The 18,517-nt window shown below is 34.6% G+C and overlaps 6 protein-coding genes and 1 long non-coding RNA gene across 9 annotated transcripts; 3 read left to right on the top strand and 4 right to left on the bottom strand.

The window, feature by feature from the left end:
• On the top strand, nt 246–3,842 carry LOC109356887 (calcineurin B-like protein 3). The gene is made up of 10 exons (XM_019600504.1): nt 246–360; nt 1,072–1,086; nt 1,127–1,154; nt 1,239–1,396; nt 1,483–1,625; nt 2,134–2,242; nt 2,677–2,729; nt 2,818–2,898; nt 3,012–3,124; nt 3,595–3,842. Exons 4-10 carry the CDS (start codon nt 1,273–1,275, stop codon nt 3,650–3,652), a joined length of 681 nt encoding a protein of 226 aa, XP_019456049.1. The 5' UTR covers nt 246–360; nt 1,072–1,086; nt 1,127–1,154; nt 1,239–1,272; the 3' UTR covers nt 3,653–3,842.
• On the bottom strand, nt 318–4,235 carry LOC109356891. Its single transcript, XR_002108800.1, has 3 exons — nt 4,223–4,235; nt 3,453–3,455; nt 318–389 (listed from the first exon to the last, which is right to left on the bottom strand). It is a non-coding gene; the product is annotated as an uncharacterized LOC109356891 (long non-coding RNA).
• Nucleotides 4,542–6,130, bottom strand: LOC109356886. Its single transcript, XM_019600503.1, has one exon. It carries the CDS (start codon nt 5,506–5,508, stop codon nt 4,579–4,581), a length of 930 nt encoding a protein of 309 aa, XP_019456048.1. The 5' UTR covers nt 5,509–6,130; the 3' UTR covers nt 4,542–4,578.
• Nucleotides 8,063–8,665, bottom strand: LOC109356890 (chaperone protein dnaJ 11, chloroplastic-like). The gene has a single exon (XM_019600507.1). It carries the CDS (start codon nt 8,561–8,563, stop codon nt 8,144–8,146), a length of 420 nt encoding a protein of 139 aa, XP_019456052.1. The 5' UTR covers nt 8,564–8,665; the 3' UTR covers nt 8,063–8,143.
• On the top strand, nt 9,533–12,402 carry LOC109356880 (probable amino acid permease 7). The gene is made up of 8 exons (XM_019600491.1): nt 9,533–9,660; nt 9,732–9,956; nt 10,034–10,127; nt 10,199–10,419; nt 10,610–10,743; nt 10,818–11,045; nt 11,408–11,847; nt 11,961–12,402. The coding sequence occupies exons 1-7, from the start codon at nt 9,600–9,602 to the stop codon at nt 11,807–11,809; spliced, it is 1,365 nt and encodes a 454-aa protein (XP_019456036.1). The 5' UTR covers nt 9,533–9,599; the 3' UTR covers nt 11,810–11,847; nt 11,961–12,402.
• On the top strand, nt 12,970–16,277 carry LOC109357134. Of its 2 annotated transcripts, none has more exons than XM_019600879.1 (2): nt 12,970–13,270; nt 13,708–16,277. In XM_019600879.1, exon 2 carries the CDS (start codon nt 13,807–13,809, stop codon nt 15,907–15,909), a length of 2,103 nt encoding a protein of 700 aa, XP_019456424.1. In that variant the 5' UTR covers nt 12,970–13,270; nt 13,708–13,806; the 3' UTR covers nt 15,910–16,277. The 2 variants fall into 2 exon arrangements, with proteins under 2 accessions (XP_019456424.1, XP_019456423.1); XM_019600878.1 differs by having other exon boundaries at nt 13,711–16,277.
• LOC109356360 (glucan endo-1,3-beta-glucosidase 4) lies at nt 16,654–18,237 on the bottom strand. 2 transcript variants are annotated; one of them, XM_019599685.1, is made up of 3 exons: nt 18,113–18,237; nt 17,792–18,043; nt 16,654–17,024 (listed from the first exon to the last, which is right to left on the bottom strand). In XM_019599685.1, exons 1-3 carry the CDS (start codon nt 18,180–18,182, stop codon nt 16,990–16,992), a joined length of 357 nt encoding a protein of 118 aa, XP_019455230.1. In that variant the 5' UTR covers nt 18,183–18,237; the 3' UTR covers nt 16,654–16,989. The 2 variants fall into 2 exon arrangements, with proteins under 2 accessions (XP_019455230.1, XP_019455229.1); XM_019599684.1 differs by having other exon boundaries at nt 16,672–17,024; nt 17,792–18,046; nt 18,113–18,234.

The following is an 18,517-nucleotide window of genomic DNA, read 5'->3' on the forward strand; positions in this document are numbered from 1 at the left end:
TGAAAACTCTTCATTTCAATGTTTCTTTTACGTATATGTAAAATTTAAGAATTGAATCTAAAATTTGGTAGTTTTTTAATTTATGAAAAGGACCAGTATTAAAAATTGATATAAAGACGTATTTATTTGTATATATAAATTTATAAAATAATCATGAATTAGAATACAATGATATTAAATTTCATTATTGATATATTTCGTGTGAAGTTGTATTCTCTGTCATCAATGATATATCACTTTCTTCATCTTCATCTTGATCTTGATCTTGATTGAGTTGCAGTGATTATTGTAATTATTGATCAGAAACCCACACACCTTTCTTCATAATAACTATAATCTTCTACACACTCTGCTTCCAAGGTAACACCTCTCTTCACCTTTCTCTTCACCTTTCTCTTCACAAATCTTACCATCATTCTGTTCTCATTAATTATTCTTAAGTGGGGTTCTTCACCCTTCATTAAATTTCTTATCTTTTATCCCTTTATTGTAGATCCACGATCTTAACATGCATATATGAATATCTGAATTACCTTCAAGTCTGAATCTCAGCGTTTGTAAATTTCGAATCTTTTGTTGTAGATCAGTGGGTTGGTGAAGGAAAGAATTAACTAATTACTTTTTCTCCGATTATTTCTTTTTTATCAGCACGAGTGAGTGGGAATTTTGGTAGCTATTAGGAGTTATTATTGGGAATTTTCAAGTCTGAAGGCTTTGCATAAACATGTAGAAACAATTACAAGCTTTCAAACTAATCATTCCTCCTCAGTGTTTCCATCCTCTTTCTTTCTATTCTTCTCTCCTCATCTTGTACTATTTTTTCCTTCAGAAAACTTTCATTCAAATCAAAAAATAATTTATTTTCATGATTTCATCATTCATGTGCTTCAAGGAGAAAGGAAGACAACAATACATAATTTACAGTCTTTATATTGTGAGTTATTTTAATATGATGCATTATGTAATTTCAAATACGTTCTAATCCTGGATAATCATAGAATTTGTTCTTTGGTGTCAAGTACTTTTTAATATCAGAATCTTCTGGATATTTAACTTCAATTGTTGTGCCAGATTTTGCTCCCAGTGGTGCCTCCAAATTTGACAGATCCTGCCATTTGGGATTGAGATCAACTGAATTTGGAAATGGTTAAAAGGTTTATTTTCCCTCTACCGACATATGATCACTTTATGGAGAATGAACAAAATGGAATATCTAATTGAATTGTTTTTTGGAACAGTTATGGAATGTTCTGATTTGCCAAAGATACTATCATGTTGCAGTGCATAGAGGGAATTTTGCATATATTTGCACCCATATTGCGATGTTGTGACCTTGATTTAAATAAGCAGCCAACAGGCCTCAAAGATCCTGAACTTCTTGCAAGGGAAACAGTGTGTATGTGTCAACCTTACTTTATGATTATGAAATAGATGCACATTATTTGAGCTTATGACAACTGTTTGTTTTGCAACCATATGCAGTCAGTGTAAGTGAAATAGAAGCACTTTATGAGCTCTTTAAAAAGATCAGCAGTGCTGTCATTGATGATGGGCTGATTAACAAGGAAGAGTTTCAACTGGCATTATTCAAGACAAATAAAAAAGAGAGCTTGTTTGCCGATCGGGTATTCCTTTCTTGTTATCTGTTTTAATGTCACTTTTTCTTTTATTAGATCAGGTTAAAACTTAAGACCCACTCAAATACAACAACAACAACAACAACAACCAATCCTTATCTCACAATTGTTTGTCATATACAACGGAAAATATTGTGCCTGTTTAATTCTAAATGGCTGAAATTTGGTTCTCCTCTTTCTTTTCTAATACCCACAAAGGTATTAAATGTATGCCATATTACTGCAAGGTGAAACCAAAATAAGGTCAGTATACTGTTAAATTACAATGACCTGTGCTTCAGTGAAACTTAATATTATAATGAATTAAATTCTAATATACCACTGTTAGAGGTTTTCTCACATGTTACCTTATTATTTTACACATTTTCAAGAAAAATCACTTTCAAGACCAATTTGTATGTTATTTACTGATACTTGCTTCATGTACATACATTGGTTCATATCATTCAAGTGTTTAGTATTTCATATAAGCTTCTTCCTCTATGCACTCTCTCAGGTATTTGATTTGTTTGACACAAAGCACAATGGGATACTCGGTTTTGAAGAGTTTGCTCGTGCTCTCTCCGTCTTCCATCCAAATGCCCCTATTGATGATAAGATTGAATGTATGTCATTTTATATTTTTTTATTTTTTGTTAATCATTATCTTGGAACGAAATTTCTGTGAAATGTAATATCTCTGGTATTCTATTGCTTAGAAACAGAGAAAATCTCTCATATTACAAGTGATGTTGCAGAACTTCGAGGGTCTACACCTCCCATTCCCAATACCTTAAGGCCCCAATTCTCACTACACAAATGACAATATGTCCTCATCTTCTAACTCCTCTCTTACTTATACGCAACAGGCCTTATTTCTCTAGCTATCCCAGCCCCAAACTAACTAACTCCATAAAGATTCCTAACAGCGTTCTATCTAAATGACTAGGAGTTACCTAATATAAAGCTTATAAATTAAGAAGGGTGTACAATTTGAATAAGTTCTTCAGTTTACTTGCGTTTAATAAAAAAACTTAAACCATATAATATCTTATTTCAGTTTCCTTTCAATTATATGATCTCAAGCAGCAAGGTTTTATTGAAAGGCAAGAGGTATTAGTCTTCTTCTTAAATCTGATCCTTTAGGTACTTGCTCCTTATTTGGGACAACCCTTATTTTTTTGGCTTTTTGTTTGTAAAGGTGAAGCAAATGGTAGTTGCCACACTTGCTGAATCTGGCATGAACCTATCAGATGATGTTATAGAGAGTATAATTGACAAGGTGCTGAAACTTCCCTTGTGACATTAGGACTTTTCTGTCACTTATATTAGTTCTGCTGTATATTTTGTTTTTTCTCTGGTCATCTTTTAACATTTGAATTTGGATTTCTTCAGACTTTTGAGGAAGCCGATACGAAACATGACGGCAAGATTGACAAGGAGGAGTGGAGAAGCCTTGTTTTACGCCATCCTTCACTTTTGAAAAACATGACCCTTCAATATCTCAAGTAATTTTTTTAAGTTATAATTTCTTTGTCAACTTTTGTGTATACATTTTCCAAAATGAACAGAACCAGTTAGCATAATCACTCAAGATAAGCACTACCTTTGGGCTAATAGCATTAAACAAATGGGTGAGAGATCTGATATGATCTCTTCTTCCTTGTAAAAATTTTAAACTATGCACAGGATGGCATTTATATGTGCCACACTGCCACTTCAAATTTGATTACTATAAATTGAATTTAGTATTCATATAAAATAAGCTGCAAAGAAAAAAGATAGGAATAGGAAATCACTTTATATTGAAGGATACTAAATTGCTTTGGAGGATACTAACTATTGCTTTAGTAATTTAACTATTGTTGGGTTTGTTATTTATTTGACTTTACATACATGATACTTTGATATGGCAGCAGTGAACTTTTTGTTTTTTGTGGGACTTCTTTAACATCCATTTTTTAATGTGTTTGAGCAGGGACATCACCACAACATTCCCAAGCTTCGTATTCCATTCACAAGTAGATGATACCTGAAGCTTCAATTATTTACTTGATCTTTTCAGAGACTCCTCTTATGTAAAAAAAGACATATCAGGGAGATTCTTTAATTTTTTGTGCAAGTGGTTTTATATTTGGAAAAAACATATGCATATTTTGGTTTTGTTGAGGATTCATTTCAGTGGTTGAACCTTGTCCAAATACATATTATTTATTGTTTCGAACACCCTACTTTTCCTATTCATATTGACTGAAAATATTGCAATGTTAACAACCAAACTGATATTTTTGCAACTCCTGGGATCATATTGAGTGATGATATCAATCTCAAAGATAAAGCTGACTCATTACTCGATCTTCAACTCTTTTTACAAAAGTTGAAGACATAAACTAAGTGCCCCAATACTTTTTCAAGAGTCTCCATCATGAAGATGCTAATCTATAAGGTGCGGGAGATGAAGTTTAACTAAGACGTGGATTGTATGCATGTATATAAATATTCAATGCAAGCATATAAATATATACATGCATGACCATGAATTGAAAATCTCAACTCAAGGTTATTAAAACCCATGTTAACCCTGTAAACATTTGATAATACTCAACTCTGATTAAATCTGTTTTCATTAATTTTAAATATAAAATGAAAAACAGTTTGAGTATCAAGACATAAAATAACATATTTTTGCACCAACTGAAACTTCCAATAAGATAAAGAAAACAAACAGGTGATCTATGTCCTGTAACTACATAAACTGTGCCCAGGAAAGTTGCACCAAACTTGTGACCATCAGAAAATAAATTTAAAAAAGAAAAGAGTGTTCCTCATTCTCACTAGTAGTTTATGAAAAGCAGATTTAATAAACTTCTTCCATCTTGCTACCCTGAAGAGGGGGTATGTGAGCAATACAGAAAATGGACAGTCTTGAACTCCAACTGACCCTCAACACTAAAATGGTATATCAACTAGTTCTCCAAGCATACAGAAAATGACAAAAACCTCTACTAAATGGACTCTCCTCTCCTAACTCATCTTTGCTTCTATCTTCCCTTTTTTCATGGCATTCTCTACTATTAGGATAACTATTTGCTTCAAAAAAGTCTGGCTTGAAAATAAACAATCCTGGGCCAGAACCAATCTCATTGAACAACCAATCATGCACATCCCAAAATATCTGCACAGGCAAATTATTCATCATCACTATTTCATTCCCTCTAAATCTCCAATTCAAGTTCATTATTCTACTTGCTAACATCCCGTCTATGCTAATCCACATTTCTGGATCATCAGGCCCAGAAAGAGAGGTCTCAATCACAATATCATTTTCTCTTTTACCCTCTTCCAGCATAGCTCTCGTACAGAATACCTTCTTTCCATACACATTCTCTTTCTTGCACAACAAGGTAACATCTTCTGATGAGGGTTTTGATCTGGTTCTTCTATAAGCATCCTTTGCTAAATCTCCCAATAACAGAAGTAGCTCTTTCTTGCAAACCAAGGCAACATAATAACATGAGCTAGGCTCTGGACTAGTGGAGAAAATGGCATGCCGAAAATCCCAGAATATATCTACTCGCGCGCCATCTATTTCAAATGATTTGAGACCTTTTTTTCCCCAAGATTGTCCAGATTCCAAATCAATCTTACATGTGTGCTTGTTTTCTTCAGAACAGATTTTTTCCACACTCATGGAAAGGCTGTGTTCTGTGGTACTCTTGCACCATGTCACTATTATACTGCGATTCAACTCTGCCACTTTGGTTTCATAGACAAATATGACAGCATGTTGTTGAAGGGCGCCTTTCTTTGTGGCTTTATCATTGTAAGTTATCTTATTGGATTGTGGCTCTGGAATGGTTAAAGGCACAATTTCTACATGAGGTTTAGCCATTGGCTATAAATAACTATGATAAGTTTGGATTGAACCTTCAAATGTGAATATGATTTGACTCTTAGTCCTAACCTTTTGCTTCCAATGATTGTTTTGTTAAAGAGGGTCATAATTGACATACCCACAAATGCTGCCTAGAATAATGAAGAACCGTCATCATCTTTAATCCCTTGTAATATCAAAACCAGAAGAACTTCATGTTTGACATAAGATAAGATTGCAAGTGCAAAAAAGTGGCTACAAAGAGGAGTTCTTAATCAGAGGTTGAATTTCCAAATGAAGGAAATGGTGTGCAATAGCTATAACATTCAGAAATAGAAGAAAATTAAGACTCAGCTTTGAGGAATAAAACCTATGCTGAGGTTGTAAATGAGATGTCAAAAACCAGAAGTTTCTTCTCCTTATTGACTTTAACTATAAATGGATCAATATCTCCTCTTGTAAATGAACAAAATTTCATTGCTAACTTTGTCTTTACCAGAGCCACTATTTGCAAGATTCTCAGCCATAATAATTATAGTAAATGTCACATTTGGAAAAGGCCAACAATACAAGGTTCTATAATTATTAATAACAAAGAATTGAAGTCTGATTGGGATATTCTTACAAACTTTTTTTAATATGATTTGGAAAATAATTCTTAAGGTAAGTCTTGGTGACCAGAAGGTATAGGTTCAAACTTTTGGTCACGAAAACATGCAAGGGAAAGACATAATCGTTTAATTTCACATTGTAATATAAAGAGCTTCTAGCATATGTTACACCAGTAATGAAATCATTTTATAAGTATTCTTCAGATACATATTGATTTTCATATGAAGTAGTTGTAACTCATAACTATGACTTCAATAAATTTGTGTATATCTTATCCTTTATCTTATAACGAAACACCTAAAAAACCATCACAATTCACAAGCCCACACGCTTTTACCGAAAGAGGACACATCCCACCGTTTGATTCCTTTCCCTAATTTTATGTGGAATAATAAAATCGAAAATTTAATTTTTCTAAACAATCATCATAAAATTAATTGACAAAAATCAAGTGGAAGCACTATCCCCTTTCCATTTTTCTGATGAAATTAGAAAATACTCAACCTCACATAACAAGTGTGACACATTTAACATTCACTTCATTCAATCGGATATGAGATTTAAATGATTATTTGATTCCACATTTGTAGATACTACTGTAAATCTTAGGGTTCTGATCTTGAAGACTTACATAAGATAATACTGAACAAAGATAATATTGAAGACGAAGATTAAGAGCATAGGAAGATGAAGGGTACATTATAAAATGAACGCAAAAATAATAATAATATCATTACGAATAGCAAGTTTAACAAATATTTAAAAATAAAGTCTAAAAAGTATTATTAAGAAGAAAAGACATGACTAGAAGAATGGCGGCGGCGCATAACCGAAGAAGGGCCTTCCTCCACCGCAGGAATCACAGTAACTAACAGTGTCCTTAATCTTGTGGAATCCATGCTTGAACACACCGAAACCAAATAACATTCCAATCGTGATCACCACCACAATTAAGCAGATGCATAACATGCAAACCTTCCCTGGACAACACATATCTCACTAATAATCAATAAGGGATTGTTGATGATAAATTCAGAAGATAATGCACAATTTATAACACAGAAGAAGAACAAGTGTTGGAGTCTCTTTCACTTGTTTGAAACGTTTCAACGGTTTTGTTCTCTCTCGCTTATAAGGAAAGCTAATATCATCATAACCTTTAACCCAAAAATGACAAAGCCAAATCTCTTTATAATTAAATCACCACTTTTTTGTTTTGGTAAAACAGAAAATGAACACGTTTTACTATGTTAATTTTACATTTTTTTGTTAGTGGATAGTTATTTTACTATTGTTATTTTTACTATTGTTAATTATTTTACTTTTCAAATAATTAGTTTTCACAAAAATGGTGAAGGTTAGAGTCCGTTACAACAAACGCTTGTGAATTGGGATATAGAGCCTAAAAATTTGGTGATTGGTCGATGGTGAAGTTGGCTAATCACTTACCCGTGAAAGATACCACCTACTTAATCCAATATAACGTCTATTTCTTTGTGTTTCAATCATTATAACTTATTGTTTTTAATCCAATATAAAAGTAAGTTTGGGTCCAATAACATAAGGCCCATACATTATTAGCTTATTGGACAAACACTCAAGCATTAAGATCAATAATTAAAATTGCTAACGTACAAGACAGGGTTTCAATAATCTCTTCTCTTCTACTATTATTGAGTATATTTTATGTGATTCCAACAAATAGGCTTTCAATATTTTTTGGATTACTTGACTACATGATTGTATATAGCACATTTTAGCAGCATGTCACATGTTAAATAATTCAACTAAAACAAAGTATTCAAAATTATATAGTTAACATTCATAATTACAATTCTTAACTTCTAGCTTATGACACATTAAAAAAAGCTCTTTTGTTCAAGTGTGGAGAGATACGAAATGGGAAAGGCATGAAGAAAACGAAGAAGAAGAAAAAAAGGTCAAAAATATAATAACATTCAACTAAAATGGGGATCGATTCTACTATTTTAGATTTTTTTTTTTTTATACATTTTTGTCAACGATAAATTTGTTAAAGTCTCTACCAGCATTGGTCCGTTTCCCAATTTCGGGTCTGGTACAACCCACAACAACCATTCATCGACACCAACTCCCGGTTACCACCGCGTGGCGTCGTTAACGATCGATCATACATAGCTCTCGCTGCAGGATCCGACAGCGTTTCATACGCATCATGAATCTCTATAAACACCCTCTCGTTCGATTCCGACCGCCGCACCAATGAATCAGGGTGATACACCTTCGCCAGGCTCCGATACGCCGCCTTTATTTCCATCGCCGACGCGTTCTGTTTGATCTGGAGCACCTCGTACAGCCTCGACGGCCGGCGTGATTCCAATGACCTTGCCGACATCGCCGTGAAAGATCGGTTTGAATGGCTGCATTTCTTGGGAAGCCGTAGGGGTGCGGCGGATAATGAGAGATTTAGAGTTCCGGTCATCGTGAACGGTTGTTTTTGGGGTGAGGGTTAAAATGGTAATTGGAAATGTAGCACCCGTGTTGTGTGTGATCGCGCGAAGATAGGTGTTTAGCTTAGGAGAGGGGCATTTATATGGTATAGACTATAGAGCAAAATAGACAAGGGTGAAGATGTCATTTAAGTTCATTTGAGTGGACCTAATTGGTGAAGAGTTTCTAGAACCATGCCTCCACCTCATTTGAATAGGATATGTTAATATAATACTGGAAAATGGTATAAATTATTATTATTCAACAAAATAAATTAACGTTGAATTGTGTATGAATAGTATAAATTATTATACTGTAGCTATTAAACTTAATTTAAAGAAAATGGTAAAATAAAATAAGATGCAATGTAGTTGACAATTGTAATTTAAGAATGATGGTTGAAAGTGCGATTCTCTTTGTGATTTGAGGAGAAAACGCCAAGAAAGTGAAGCCATAGGGGTTCAAAGTTTGTTGAATAATGCTCTTGAATTCTGGAATGGGAATATTGTTCTTTTCTTTTTTAATTGTCCATTATTATAACACCTAAACAAGCTAAATAGTTAGCAAATCTTTAGGTTCATATTTTGAAGGTTTTGGTGATTTTTTTATAAAATATATTCAAAAGTAATTACTTCCAAATACAGGTATAGATTGATTGCCATCCAAGTTTCCTTCTAGAAGCTCTTATCCATGATGGCATGATGGAATCACAAAAAAACCATGTGGACCCCACATACACCAACATTGTGATTGAATGCACAGGAAAAAAAGAAGGAAGTGGATCCCCTTTTTTGATAAATTAAATCGTAGCAAATCAATTTAATGGTAATAACATCAACAAAATATATGGTGTAAAAGTTGAGCAATGAATTTGACAGAAAAAAATCTTAAAAAGTAATAAATAATGTTAAAAAGAGAAATAGAAATCAGCAATGTGTGAGAAGTTTGATTTTATTTTTGTGGAAGAGTATGTTATATATATGTATGGTTGAGAAGTTTCCATAGTGTGTTAGAATTGAGTGGTGTAAATGGGTCAGAACACCCCATTGCTGAATGAAGACCACATATCTGGTGGTGTGAAAAGAACAGGTTAGTGTAGTTTGTATGATGTTTGGATTAAGGTTTGAGTGAGATATGAAGATGTATGTATGTGTTTATAGGGACAGTATGGAGTGCAGTGGCACACATAGTGACAGGGGTGATAGGATCAGGAGTGTTGTCTTTGGCATGGAGTATTGCTCAACTTGGATGGCTTGCTGGATCTTTCTCAATACTCATTATTGCTTCTACTACTCTCTTCTCTTCTTTCCTTCTTTCCAATACCTTTCTTTCTTCTCTTCCTCATACCACTCCTTCCTATCTTCATCTTGTTCATTTCAATTTAGGTAACACTCTTTTCTATTACTTTTTTATTAATACCCAACACTACTTTTATTACTACATCATGCCTCATTTGTTACAGGAGTAAGAAATGGAAGGCTTTGTGGTGTTCTTGTGAGTATAAGTTTATATGGTTTTGGAATTGCCTTCATCATTACATCAGCTATCAGCATAAGGTCTATCTACATATTTTACTTTTTCCTCTTATCATAATTCCACATCTTACTATTTGTATTTCTGGATGCAGAGCAATTGTTAATTCAGACTGTAACAACATAAAGGGTGGAGCAGCTTGTGAATCTGTAGAAGCAAGTTTTTATATCTATATGCTGCTTTTTGGGGTTATCCAAATTGTTCTGTCACAGATACCAGATTTCCATAACATCAAATGGCTTTCTGTTCTTGCTGCAATCATGTCCTTTGCTTATTCTTTCATAGCAATAGGGCTTTCCATCCTGCAAGTCTTAGGTATATATATATACATACATTACTGTTTACCCGCACTCCTTTTTATATGCACATTACTCTAGACAGAATATCATTACTCGTATGATTATTGGTGTCTTTTCCCCAGGCTCATCATGACTGGCTTTTGCATTAACACATTAGTTTTTGGTCCAATACATGTACATAATTTTATGCTAAATCATTTGCTCAGAAAATGGACATGTTAAGGGTAGCATTGAAGGAATCATCGCCACTAGTGCGACCGAAAAGCTATGGCTTGTTGCTCAAGGACTCGGTGACATATCATTCTCCTATCCATTCTCAACAATTCTTATAGAAATACAGGTATCTACACTGCCATATCAGATAACTAAACAATCTTAATGGCTGATTGATAAAATATCATTGAATTCTCGAAGGATACTTTGAAGTCGCCGCCACCAGAAAACCAAACCATGAACAAGGCCTCAACAATATCAGTTGCCGTCACAACATTCTTCTACCTTGGTTGTGCATGTGCTGGATATGCAGCCTTCGGTAATGATACACCGGGAAACCTTTTAACGGGGTTCGGATCCTCTAGGTTTTATTGGCTTGTAGACTTTGCCAATGCTTGTATAGTGGTTCACATGGTTGGTGCATATCAGGTAACATTATTATATAAACATATCACTGACAAATTTTAATATGTTGCTCCCATTTTCTATCTTAATTCCTACACCCTCCATCACTTGTCCCCAAGTAGCATGTTATTCAGGCTATCTTATCTTAGAAATTAGTTTATTTTATTTTAGAAGTTAGAAACTTTAATATTATCTTCACTCATTTGACCTTTTTTTACCCTTTAACTACTTCCTTTTTTATAGTAAAGAAAAAGTCCTAGCTAGCACACAGTGTCAGTTCTACTCTCATTACATGCCAATGTATAAGATGACCATTGTTATATAGTATTATACAGAATTCTGCACGTTCACTTAACTTTTGTATCATTTACATTGTTTTGGTGCAGGTGTACAGCCAGCCACTTTTTGCCAATGTTGAGAATTGGTTCCATTTCAAATTCCCACATAGTGAATTCATGAATCACACATATACACTGAAGCTCCCCTTGGTACCAGCTTTTGAACTAAATTTTATGAGGCTTTCTTTCAGAACTACTTATGTTGCTTCAACCACTGTGATTGCAATGGTTTTTCCCTATTTCAATCAAATTTTGGGAGTTTTGGGTAGCATAACCTTTTGGCCACTAACCATATACTTTCCAGTGGAAATGTACTTGAATCAGTCCAGTACTCAAGCGTGGACTGCTAAGTGGATCATGCTTAGGACTTTCAGCATTTTTGGCTCAATGTTGGGATTGCTCACTCTCATAGGATCCATTAAAGGAATAGTAACTAAAAAAATAAGCTGAGTTTAAGACTACTCTAAGAATGGAGAAATTTGATTCAGGTAGCATTCCTTTTCTTTCCCTTTGAAATTTCACATCAAACCCTCAGACAATGTATCTCCTATTTACATCAGTGTTGGCTTCCACTCTCATATCATGCTATCTAATTTTGTAGGCATCCTTCTTACCCAGTTTTCAATAAAGGAAGGGAAAGGTGAACCTAAGATTGGATGCCTTAGCAAGTAAAGGACAAGAAAAGATACAGTAATTTGGAAAGGAACAATGAAAGTCAATATTAATATAGTAGCTATTGGATCCTGCCAACTTAATATTAATATCTCCTTCAGTGGCCAAGTGACCTATCATTGCTATATATTTCCCTGCTCTCATTCTTAATTGCTCATATCTATTCCTTATAATGTACTCTTCCAATCTTGATGGTATTGGATCAAACTCCTCTTCCAATTCATCTACACTTGTTGTATAAGCATGTCACAATTTCAGTGTGTATCTCTCTTTGTCTCTGAGTGACAGACACATACATACAGAGACTGAGGTTGAATTGATTAACATCAAACCCATGCAAAAGCAAACACATAAGGAGAAAAATACAATCCATTACATAAATTAGATGAAAGATTGCATTATCTCTATAGATATATCATTCTTTCTCTTTATATTTTGCTTGCCTGCTTATACTTTTTATCACAACAAGGTGTTTCTACTAAGTATATCAAAGATATATCATTTTGCATCCCAAATTATTGTGGCTATTGTCATTCACTTTGATTATTATTAATATTATAACCCTTTTTATAAACTCCATTATCGATCATAATCTTTTTATAGTAAGTGTATAATTTTTTTTTTATATTAATTAATAAAAAAAGTAAGCAATGTAATATAGAAGGTAGTTTAATAGAACAAAAAAGTTGAACCAAAAATATAAATGACCATTTGGCTCCTTTTGAAGATGTCTATCTACCACTAGCAATTCTCCAAACCATTATCCAACTTTGCACTAACCTCTAACTTCCTCCATACTACTATAAATTAAATTAAAAAAAATATCCAACAAAAAATAGCATTACTTAAAAAGAAGGGGAAAAAAAGGTGAATTTGGTAATGCACACACGGTGCATGTTAGCATGTTCCAAGCATGGTGGTAATAACAGAGTTAATTTGCAGTATTCTAAAATTACCATTTTAATTTATAATAATCCGAATTTTTATTTTTTCTTACCCTTCTCATCGGCGATTGTCTGAATCTCCTATTCATCGCCGCCACCATTTTCGCATCTTCGATTTCCTTCAAATCCCACTTTCCTAGTATAACAAAGTCTTCACCTTTCTCTATTTACCACTGTTCCTTCAAATCGGGTTTTGTGTTTCCCTGTTTCTTCGTGCACTCTCTTTTTCTTAAGCTTCTAACTACACGTGCCGATCTGGGTCTTCTTCAACTACTCATTAGCAGTTCAAATCTCTGTGAGTTTTTTCTTTAAATTTAATTTAATTTATGTGCTTATTTTCATCGCATCTGTTTTTTTTTTATTAATTATGAGTGCAGATTTTGGGGCTCTTGGTATAAATTTTTTCGATCTGTGCGCAAGTTTCGCGTTTTATCAAATTATGCTGAATTTGGTTGATAATTGAATGTTGGGTCATTTCCCACCTATTGATAATTGGATTATTAATTTTGAAATCAGAATTGTTTTGGGAAGTAGCCAGGAAATTGAAGTTTCTATTTTTGCACCAATGTTTTATGAATTTTAATTGGAAGATGGAAAATTATGTTGCAATCAACTGAACACTGTGATCCACCTAGTTTATGAATTTGTGTTGCTGGATCTCATATCCAAGTTTTGTGTGTGAACTTTAAAACTAGTATTACTTACTTGTTTCTTCCATTCCAAAACTGCCAGCAGATATGCAAACAAGGTTGTATCTGATATTAGAAACTCTGTTGGACTGGTCATAGTTTCTGTTGCACGAGTTTAATTGTTAAGTGGCTTGATTACTACATGGAAGAAAACAAAGAGGAGGCACTTAAAGCAATAGAGAATGCTGAGAAGCGATTTGCTCAGAGGGACTATGTTGGTGCAAAAAACTATGCTTTGAAGGCTAAAACTCTTTTTCCAGGATTGGAGGGTATATCTCAAATGGTGGCCACATTTGAAGTTTACATTGCTTCTGAGGTCGCACATAATGGTGAACTAGACTATTATTCAATTCTCAGATTAAAACCTTCCGCCGATACACAGGCTGTGAAGAGACAGTATAAGAAGTTGGCAGTGTTGCTTCATCCAGACAAGAACAAATGTGTCGGAGCTGATGGGGCATTTAAGCTTGTTTCTGAGGCATGGGCATGGCTTTCAGATAATGTGATGCGCAGTTCTTATGATATCAGGAGAAATGCACAGTTTGATGGGATTTATCAAAAAAATATGTCTTCTATTCATGCTAAAGGTTATGACAAATGTTCCAATTCATCAATATCTCATGGCAGGCCTGACACCTTTTGGACTATTTGCACCTCTTGCAAGGTTCAGTATGAGTATCTGCGCAAGTATGTAAATAAAAAGCTTTCATGTAAGAACTGTCGTGGTACTTTTGTTGCTGTTGAAACTGGGGCAGCCCCAGCAAATGGTTCGTTCCCATATTGTCCCTGGACATATATGCAAGGAAATGGTTATGAAAGCCATTCATATGATGGAGTTACGTTTCTTCCAACCAGTTCCACCTATATCAATGGCAATGGGGTCACAGGATACCATTCTGGGCATGGATATGAGTACGTTTCAGATGTTTCGTTTCAATGGAACTCTACTGGACTTGTCAATCAAAATGGATCAACTACTGTATCCGCTGATTCTGTTTATCAGGCTAATGGAAATGCAAAGAGGGGAAGGCCAAAAGTCAAATCTGAAGTTGATGGAAGGCATCACATGGCTGACACTGTGGTTGACTTCAACTCAGTTGTACCACCCTCCAGCAATGAACCAGCAGAAGTTAAGCTAAGTAGACCTGACAAGAAAAGGAAAGTTGTTATGGGGGTGGGTTTCAGAAATGGCTCTGAAGACAAGGGGTCCAAATGCTCTTCAGATTCAATAGTGGCTAATGGAATTGGACGAGGCCAGAAGCTTTCGTACACAAGTGAAGTTCAAACCAAACAGTGTAACATGGCACCAGCATTTGACGCAAGAAAGTTATTGATTGAGAAAGCCAGGAAAGAAATCAGGAAGAAACTGGAAGAGATGAAATTATCGTATAATGCTGCAGCTACTGCTGCTAATGAGAAAGAAAAATCACAAGCTGAAGATGGTCAAGTCAGAAGAGAGACATGTAGAAGAACAATTCTTAATGTTCCTGGTCATCAACCTAAGCATGGGAAAACTGCTCCAGTCTCAATAACTGTCCCCGATCCTGACTTCCATGACTTTGATAAAGATAGGTCAGAGGAATGCTTCAAGCCGAAGCAAATATGGGCACTATATGATGAGGAAGATGGAATGCCACGGTTGTATTGTTTGATCCGTGAGATAATCTCTGTCAATCCATTTAAGATTCATATTAGTTACTTGGGTTCCAAAACTTATGGCGAGTTTGATTCAGTAAACTGGATTGATTCAGGTTTCACTAAATGTTGCGGAAATTTCAGGGCTGCAAATCCTGATTTTGTTGAGCAAGTTAACATTTTTTCTCACGTTCTAAGCAAGGAGAAGGCTGGTCGAGGAGGATGCATTCGCATATATCCGAGAAGTGGAGATATTTGGGCTGTTTATCAAAATTGGTCACAAGATTGGGCCAGATCTACTCCTGATGAAGTGAGGCATCAATATGAAATGGTGGAAGTGCTGGGTGATTACTCTGAGGAACTTGGTGTTTGCGTTTCACCCCTAATTAAGTTAGCTGGATTTAAAACAGTGTATAAGGCGAATACAGACAAAAGTGCAATTCAATGGATACCAAGAAGAGAAATGTTGCGCTTTTCGCACCAAGTTCCTTCTTGGTTGCTGAAGGGTACAGAGGCAAGCAATTTGCCTGAAAGGTGTTGGGATCTCGATCCGGCTGCAACTCCAGATGAACTTCTTCATGCTGCACCTACAGAAGCAAATGGTTTGTAGGCTATGTATGCGTTTGTCAAACAATCATTTAGATTGCACTTTAAGCATTCTTCCCACAGCATTTCAGATTTAACAAGTACACAATGTCACACCTGGTTAGAGACTAGTGAGCCATTAATCACGGATGTATTTATTTTTAGAGATTAAAATTTTATTTTGTGACATTTTCCTTCAGATCTAGTAGTGATTGCCCTTTAAGTGGAGTTTGTTGTTGCCATAGGAGGTTTAATGTAACTCGTGCAAGAGATCATCAAGGACAGATTTTTATCTAGGTCTGCCTACTTGTAAGTTGTAACTGTATTTCTGTCTAGTCGTTAATGGTAAAGAATTCATTTAAATTGAAGGCTGAAACCTATTTTAGATCCAACAACTTAAGAGAGAGACCAAAAAAGTTATAAGAATCAATGAAGAGATTTAATGTTTGTGTACCGGTTGGGGTTTCTGCGGGATTTGAACTCATGTACTCACATTTTATGCCGACTCTTGGAGATATGAAGAGAGATATTTGATTGTAATTTGTAATCTAAGTCTTAATTTCACTGTGGTTTTGTTGCTTCACTCAAGAAATGGTAAAAGAAGTTTGAGGACCTGCTCTGAAACATGTTATTTAAGTTTCTTTTTTTGGAAGGGAGTTTTAAAAATATCAAATGTTTGGCGTACATTTATCTTTGGTATTGATTGAATGCTAAATATTTGAGCAGTGCAGTGCAAGTAATGCCTTGGATAAGGTGCAGTTTGTGAGTGTTACAGAGGCTGAACTTATGAAGGATGCACTTGATTTTGATAACCGACAAAGGTGTATCGTATCCTTTAAAAGGTGACAACAACTATTGCTTACATTCAGAGGGACTAAACATACATCAGAAATAAAATAAACAATAAACAACAAGCCTTAGTTCTATTAATGCTCTATCATGCCAAGACAAAGCATCAATCTTTAAACATGAGAAGTAAAATAGTAAAAAAATTCAATGTAGTTTTGTAAAATTGGAAAGCAGGTTGCAGGACAACATTATGAAGTAGTAGCCTTCGACTGAGATCATAAAACTGTAATGCTCTTCTAGTTATTTCAAGTTGGGATCAGGGATTGAAGTCATAGTGACATGAACCATGACCTGCACAAAATATAAATAGTAACCACTCACAGGTTATAATATCACATTTATCTACACTGAACTAGTTGACAAGAAAATAAAAAGTTAAGCATAGGTTTTAGCTCGGTTTCTAAAACTTATGCTTAATTTAACTTGAACGTAGGAACATAAGAAGCAACAGCACATGTGTTCTTAGCTTTTAAGAATTGTTCTTTGCAATGTTCATTGTTGTGGGCATTCTTAGAGGAAGCACATACTCTTGTATAAGAGCAAGTTCTTAGCTTCAAAGTAGCCTATGACATAATAAACAGTTTAATATGTGGCCCCAATTTACTTTGAACATTTAATTATATATTTTAAAATATAAAAGTATAGGTAGATTGTGTGACATATTTAAGAATCATAGTGAAGTAAAAAAATAGTTGATTTTTTAGCTTATGGCAAAGTGTAGAAAATAAAAAATAATGTATGGGTTCCAGTTAATAATAAAAGATGTGTTCACCACAGTTGTTGATTTGATAAGATAAAAAAAACACAGGCACATGATTTTGCCTAGTCGGACGCATTATAATATGCTTGTGAATGCTTGTACCAGGGTGCAGTATAACTTGACTTGTTTTCCAAGTAAACTTTTCCCTCTGTTGTTGCCATAATTCATGCTAAATATTCCTAAAGTTATTCCAAAGTCACATGGTTACCCTTTTATAGACCCACTTTTGCTTTGAATGGCATGTGAATATGATCCCTAGGATGTAGCAGTTGCATAATTAATAGAATATGTTACTTACTAGGATCTAGTTCTGTTGTGATAGCAGCACCTTTGAAGTTGCAAGAGGCACCAGTATGCTTGAAGTTCTGAAAGTAGGTATTGAAGGCATAGGAAGCATGATCTTTTAATGTATTTGGTAAATAGCAAGGTTGGTTCTCTTGAATTTGAGTACAATCTGCACCTCCACTCCCACATGCCCAATTCAATGCTCCCTGCAACTCATCCTCTGTGCTTTGTTCATCCGCTACACACCATTGCTCGAATTCTGCCTCTACTGCATAACATTGTTAAAAATGAAACAGTTCTGAGATGATGTGGAACAAGTATGTTTTATGTTTACCTGTTTTTGGAGGAATCATGATGGTGAGGAAAAGTAGAGAAACCATCAAGTTGAGCATTAACATTGCCATTTTAGGAAGGAGAGGAAATAAGAGTGACTCTGCTCATAAAAACTCAGCATTTTGGTTATCTATATAGCAATCAAGTTGTCTAAGAAGGACATCAGATTCAACCAACCTTAAGTGTCGTGTTCACATTGGTCAAAGATGATGAGTATGACACAAAATCTGAGCTGTAACAAACATTACTATACTATCCATTACTATACTATACATCTACCACACTATACACTTCTTTTTTACCACAAATCAATTTATCTCTAGTTCTCACTCATTTTTATCTTTTATTTCTATACATGTATCCAAAAGTCCATATATAAATACCAAATGCAACTCAAAATTGTTAT

The sequence above is a fragment of the Lupinus angustifolius genome, chromosome LG09 (genome assembly GCF_001865875.1).
Source record: "Lupinus angustifolius cultivar Tanjil chromosome LG09, LupAngTanjil_v1.0, whole genome shotgun sequence".
Classification (NCBI taxonomy): Eukaryota; Viridiplantae; Streptophyta; class Magnoliopsida; order Fabales; family Fabaceae; genus Lupinus; species Lupinus angustifolius.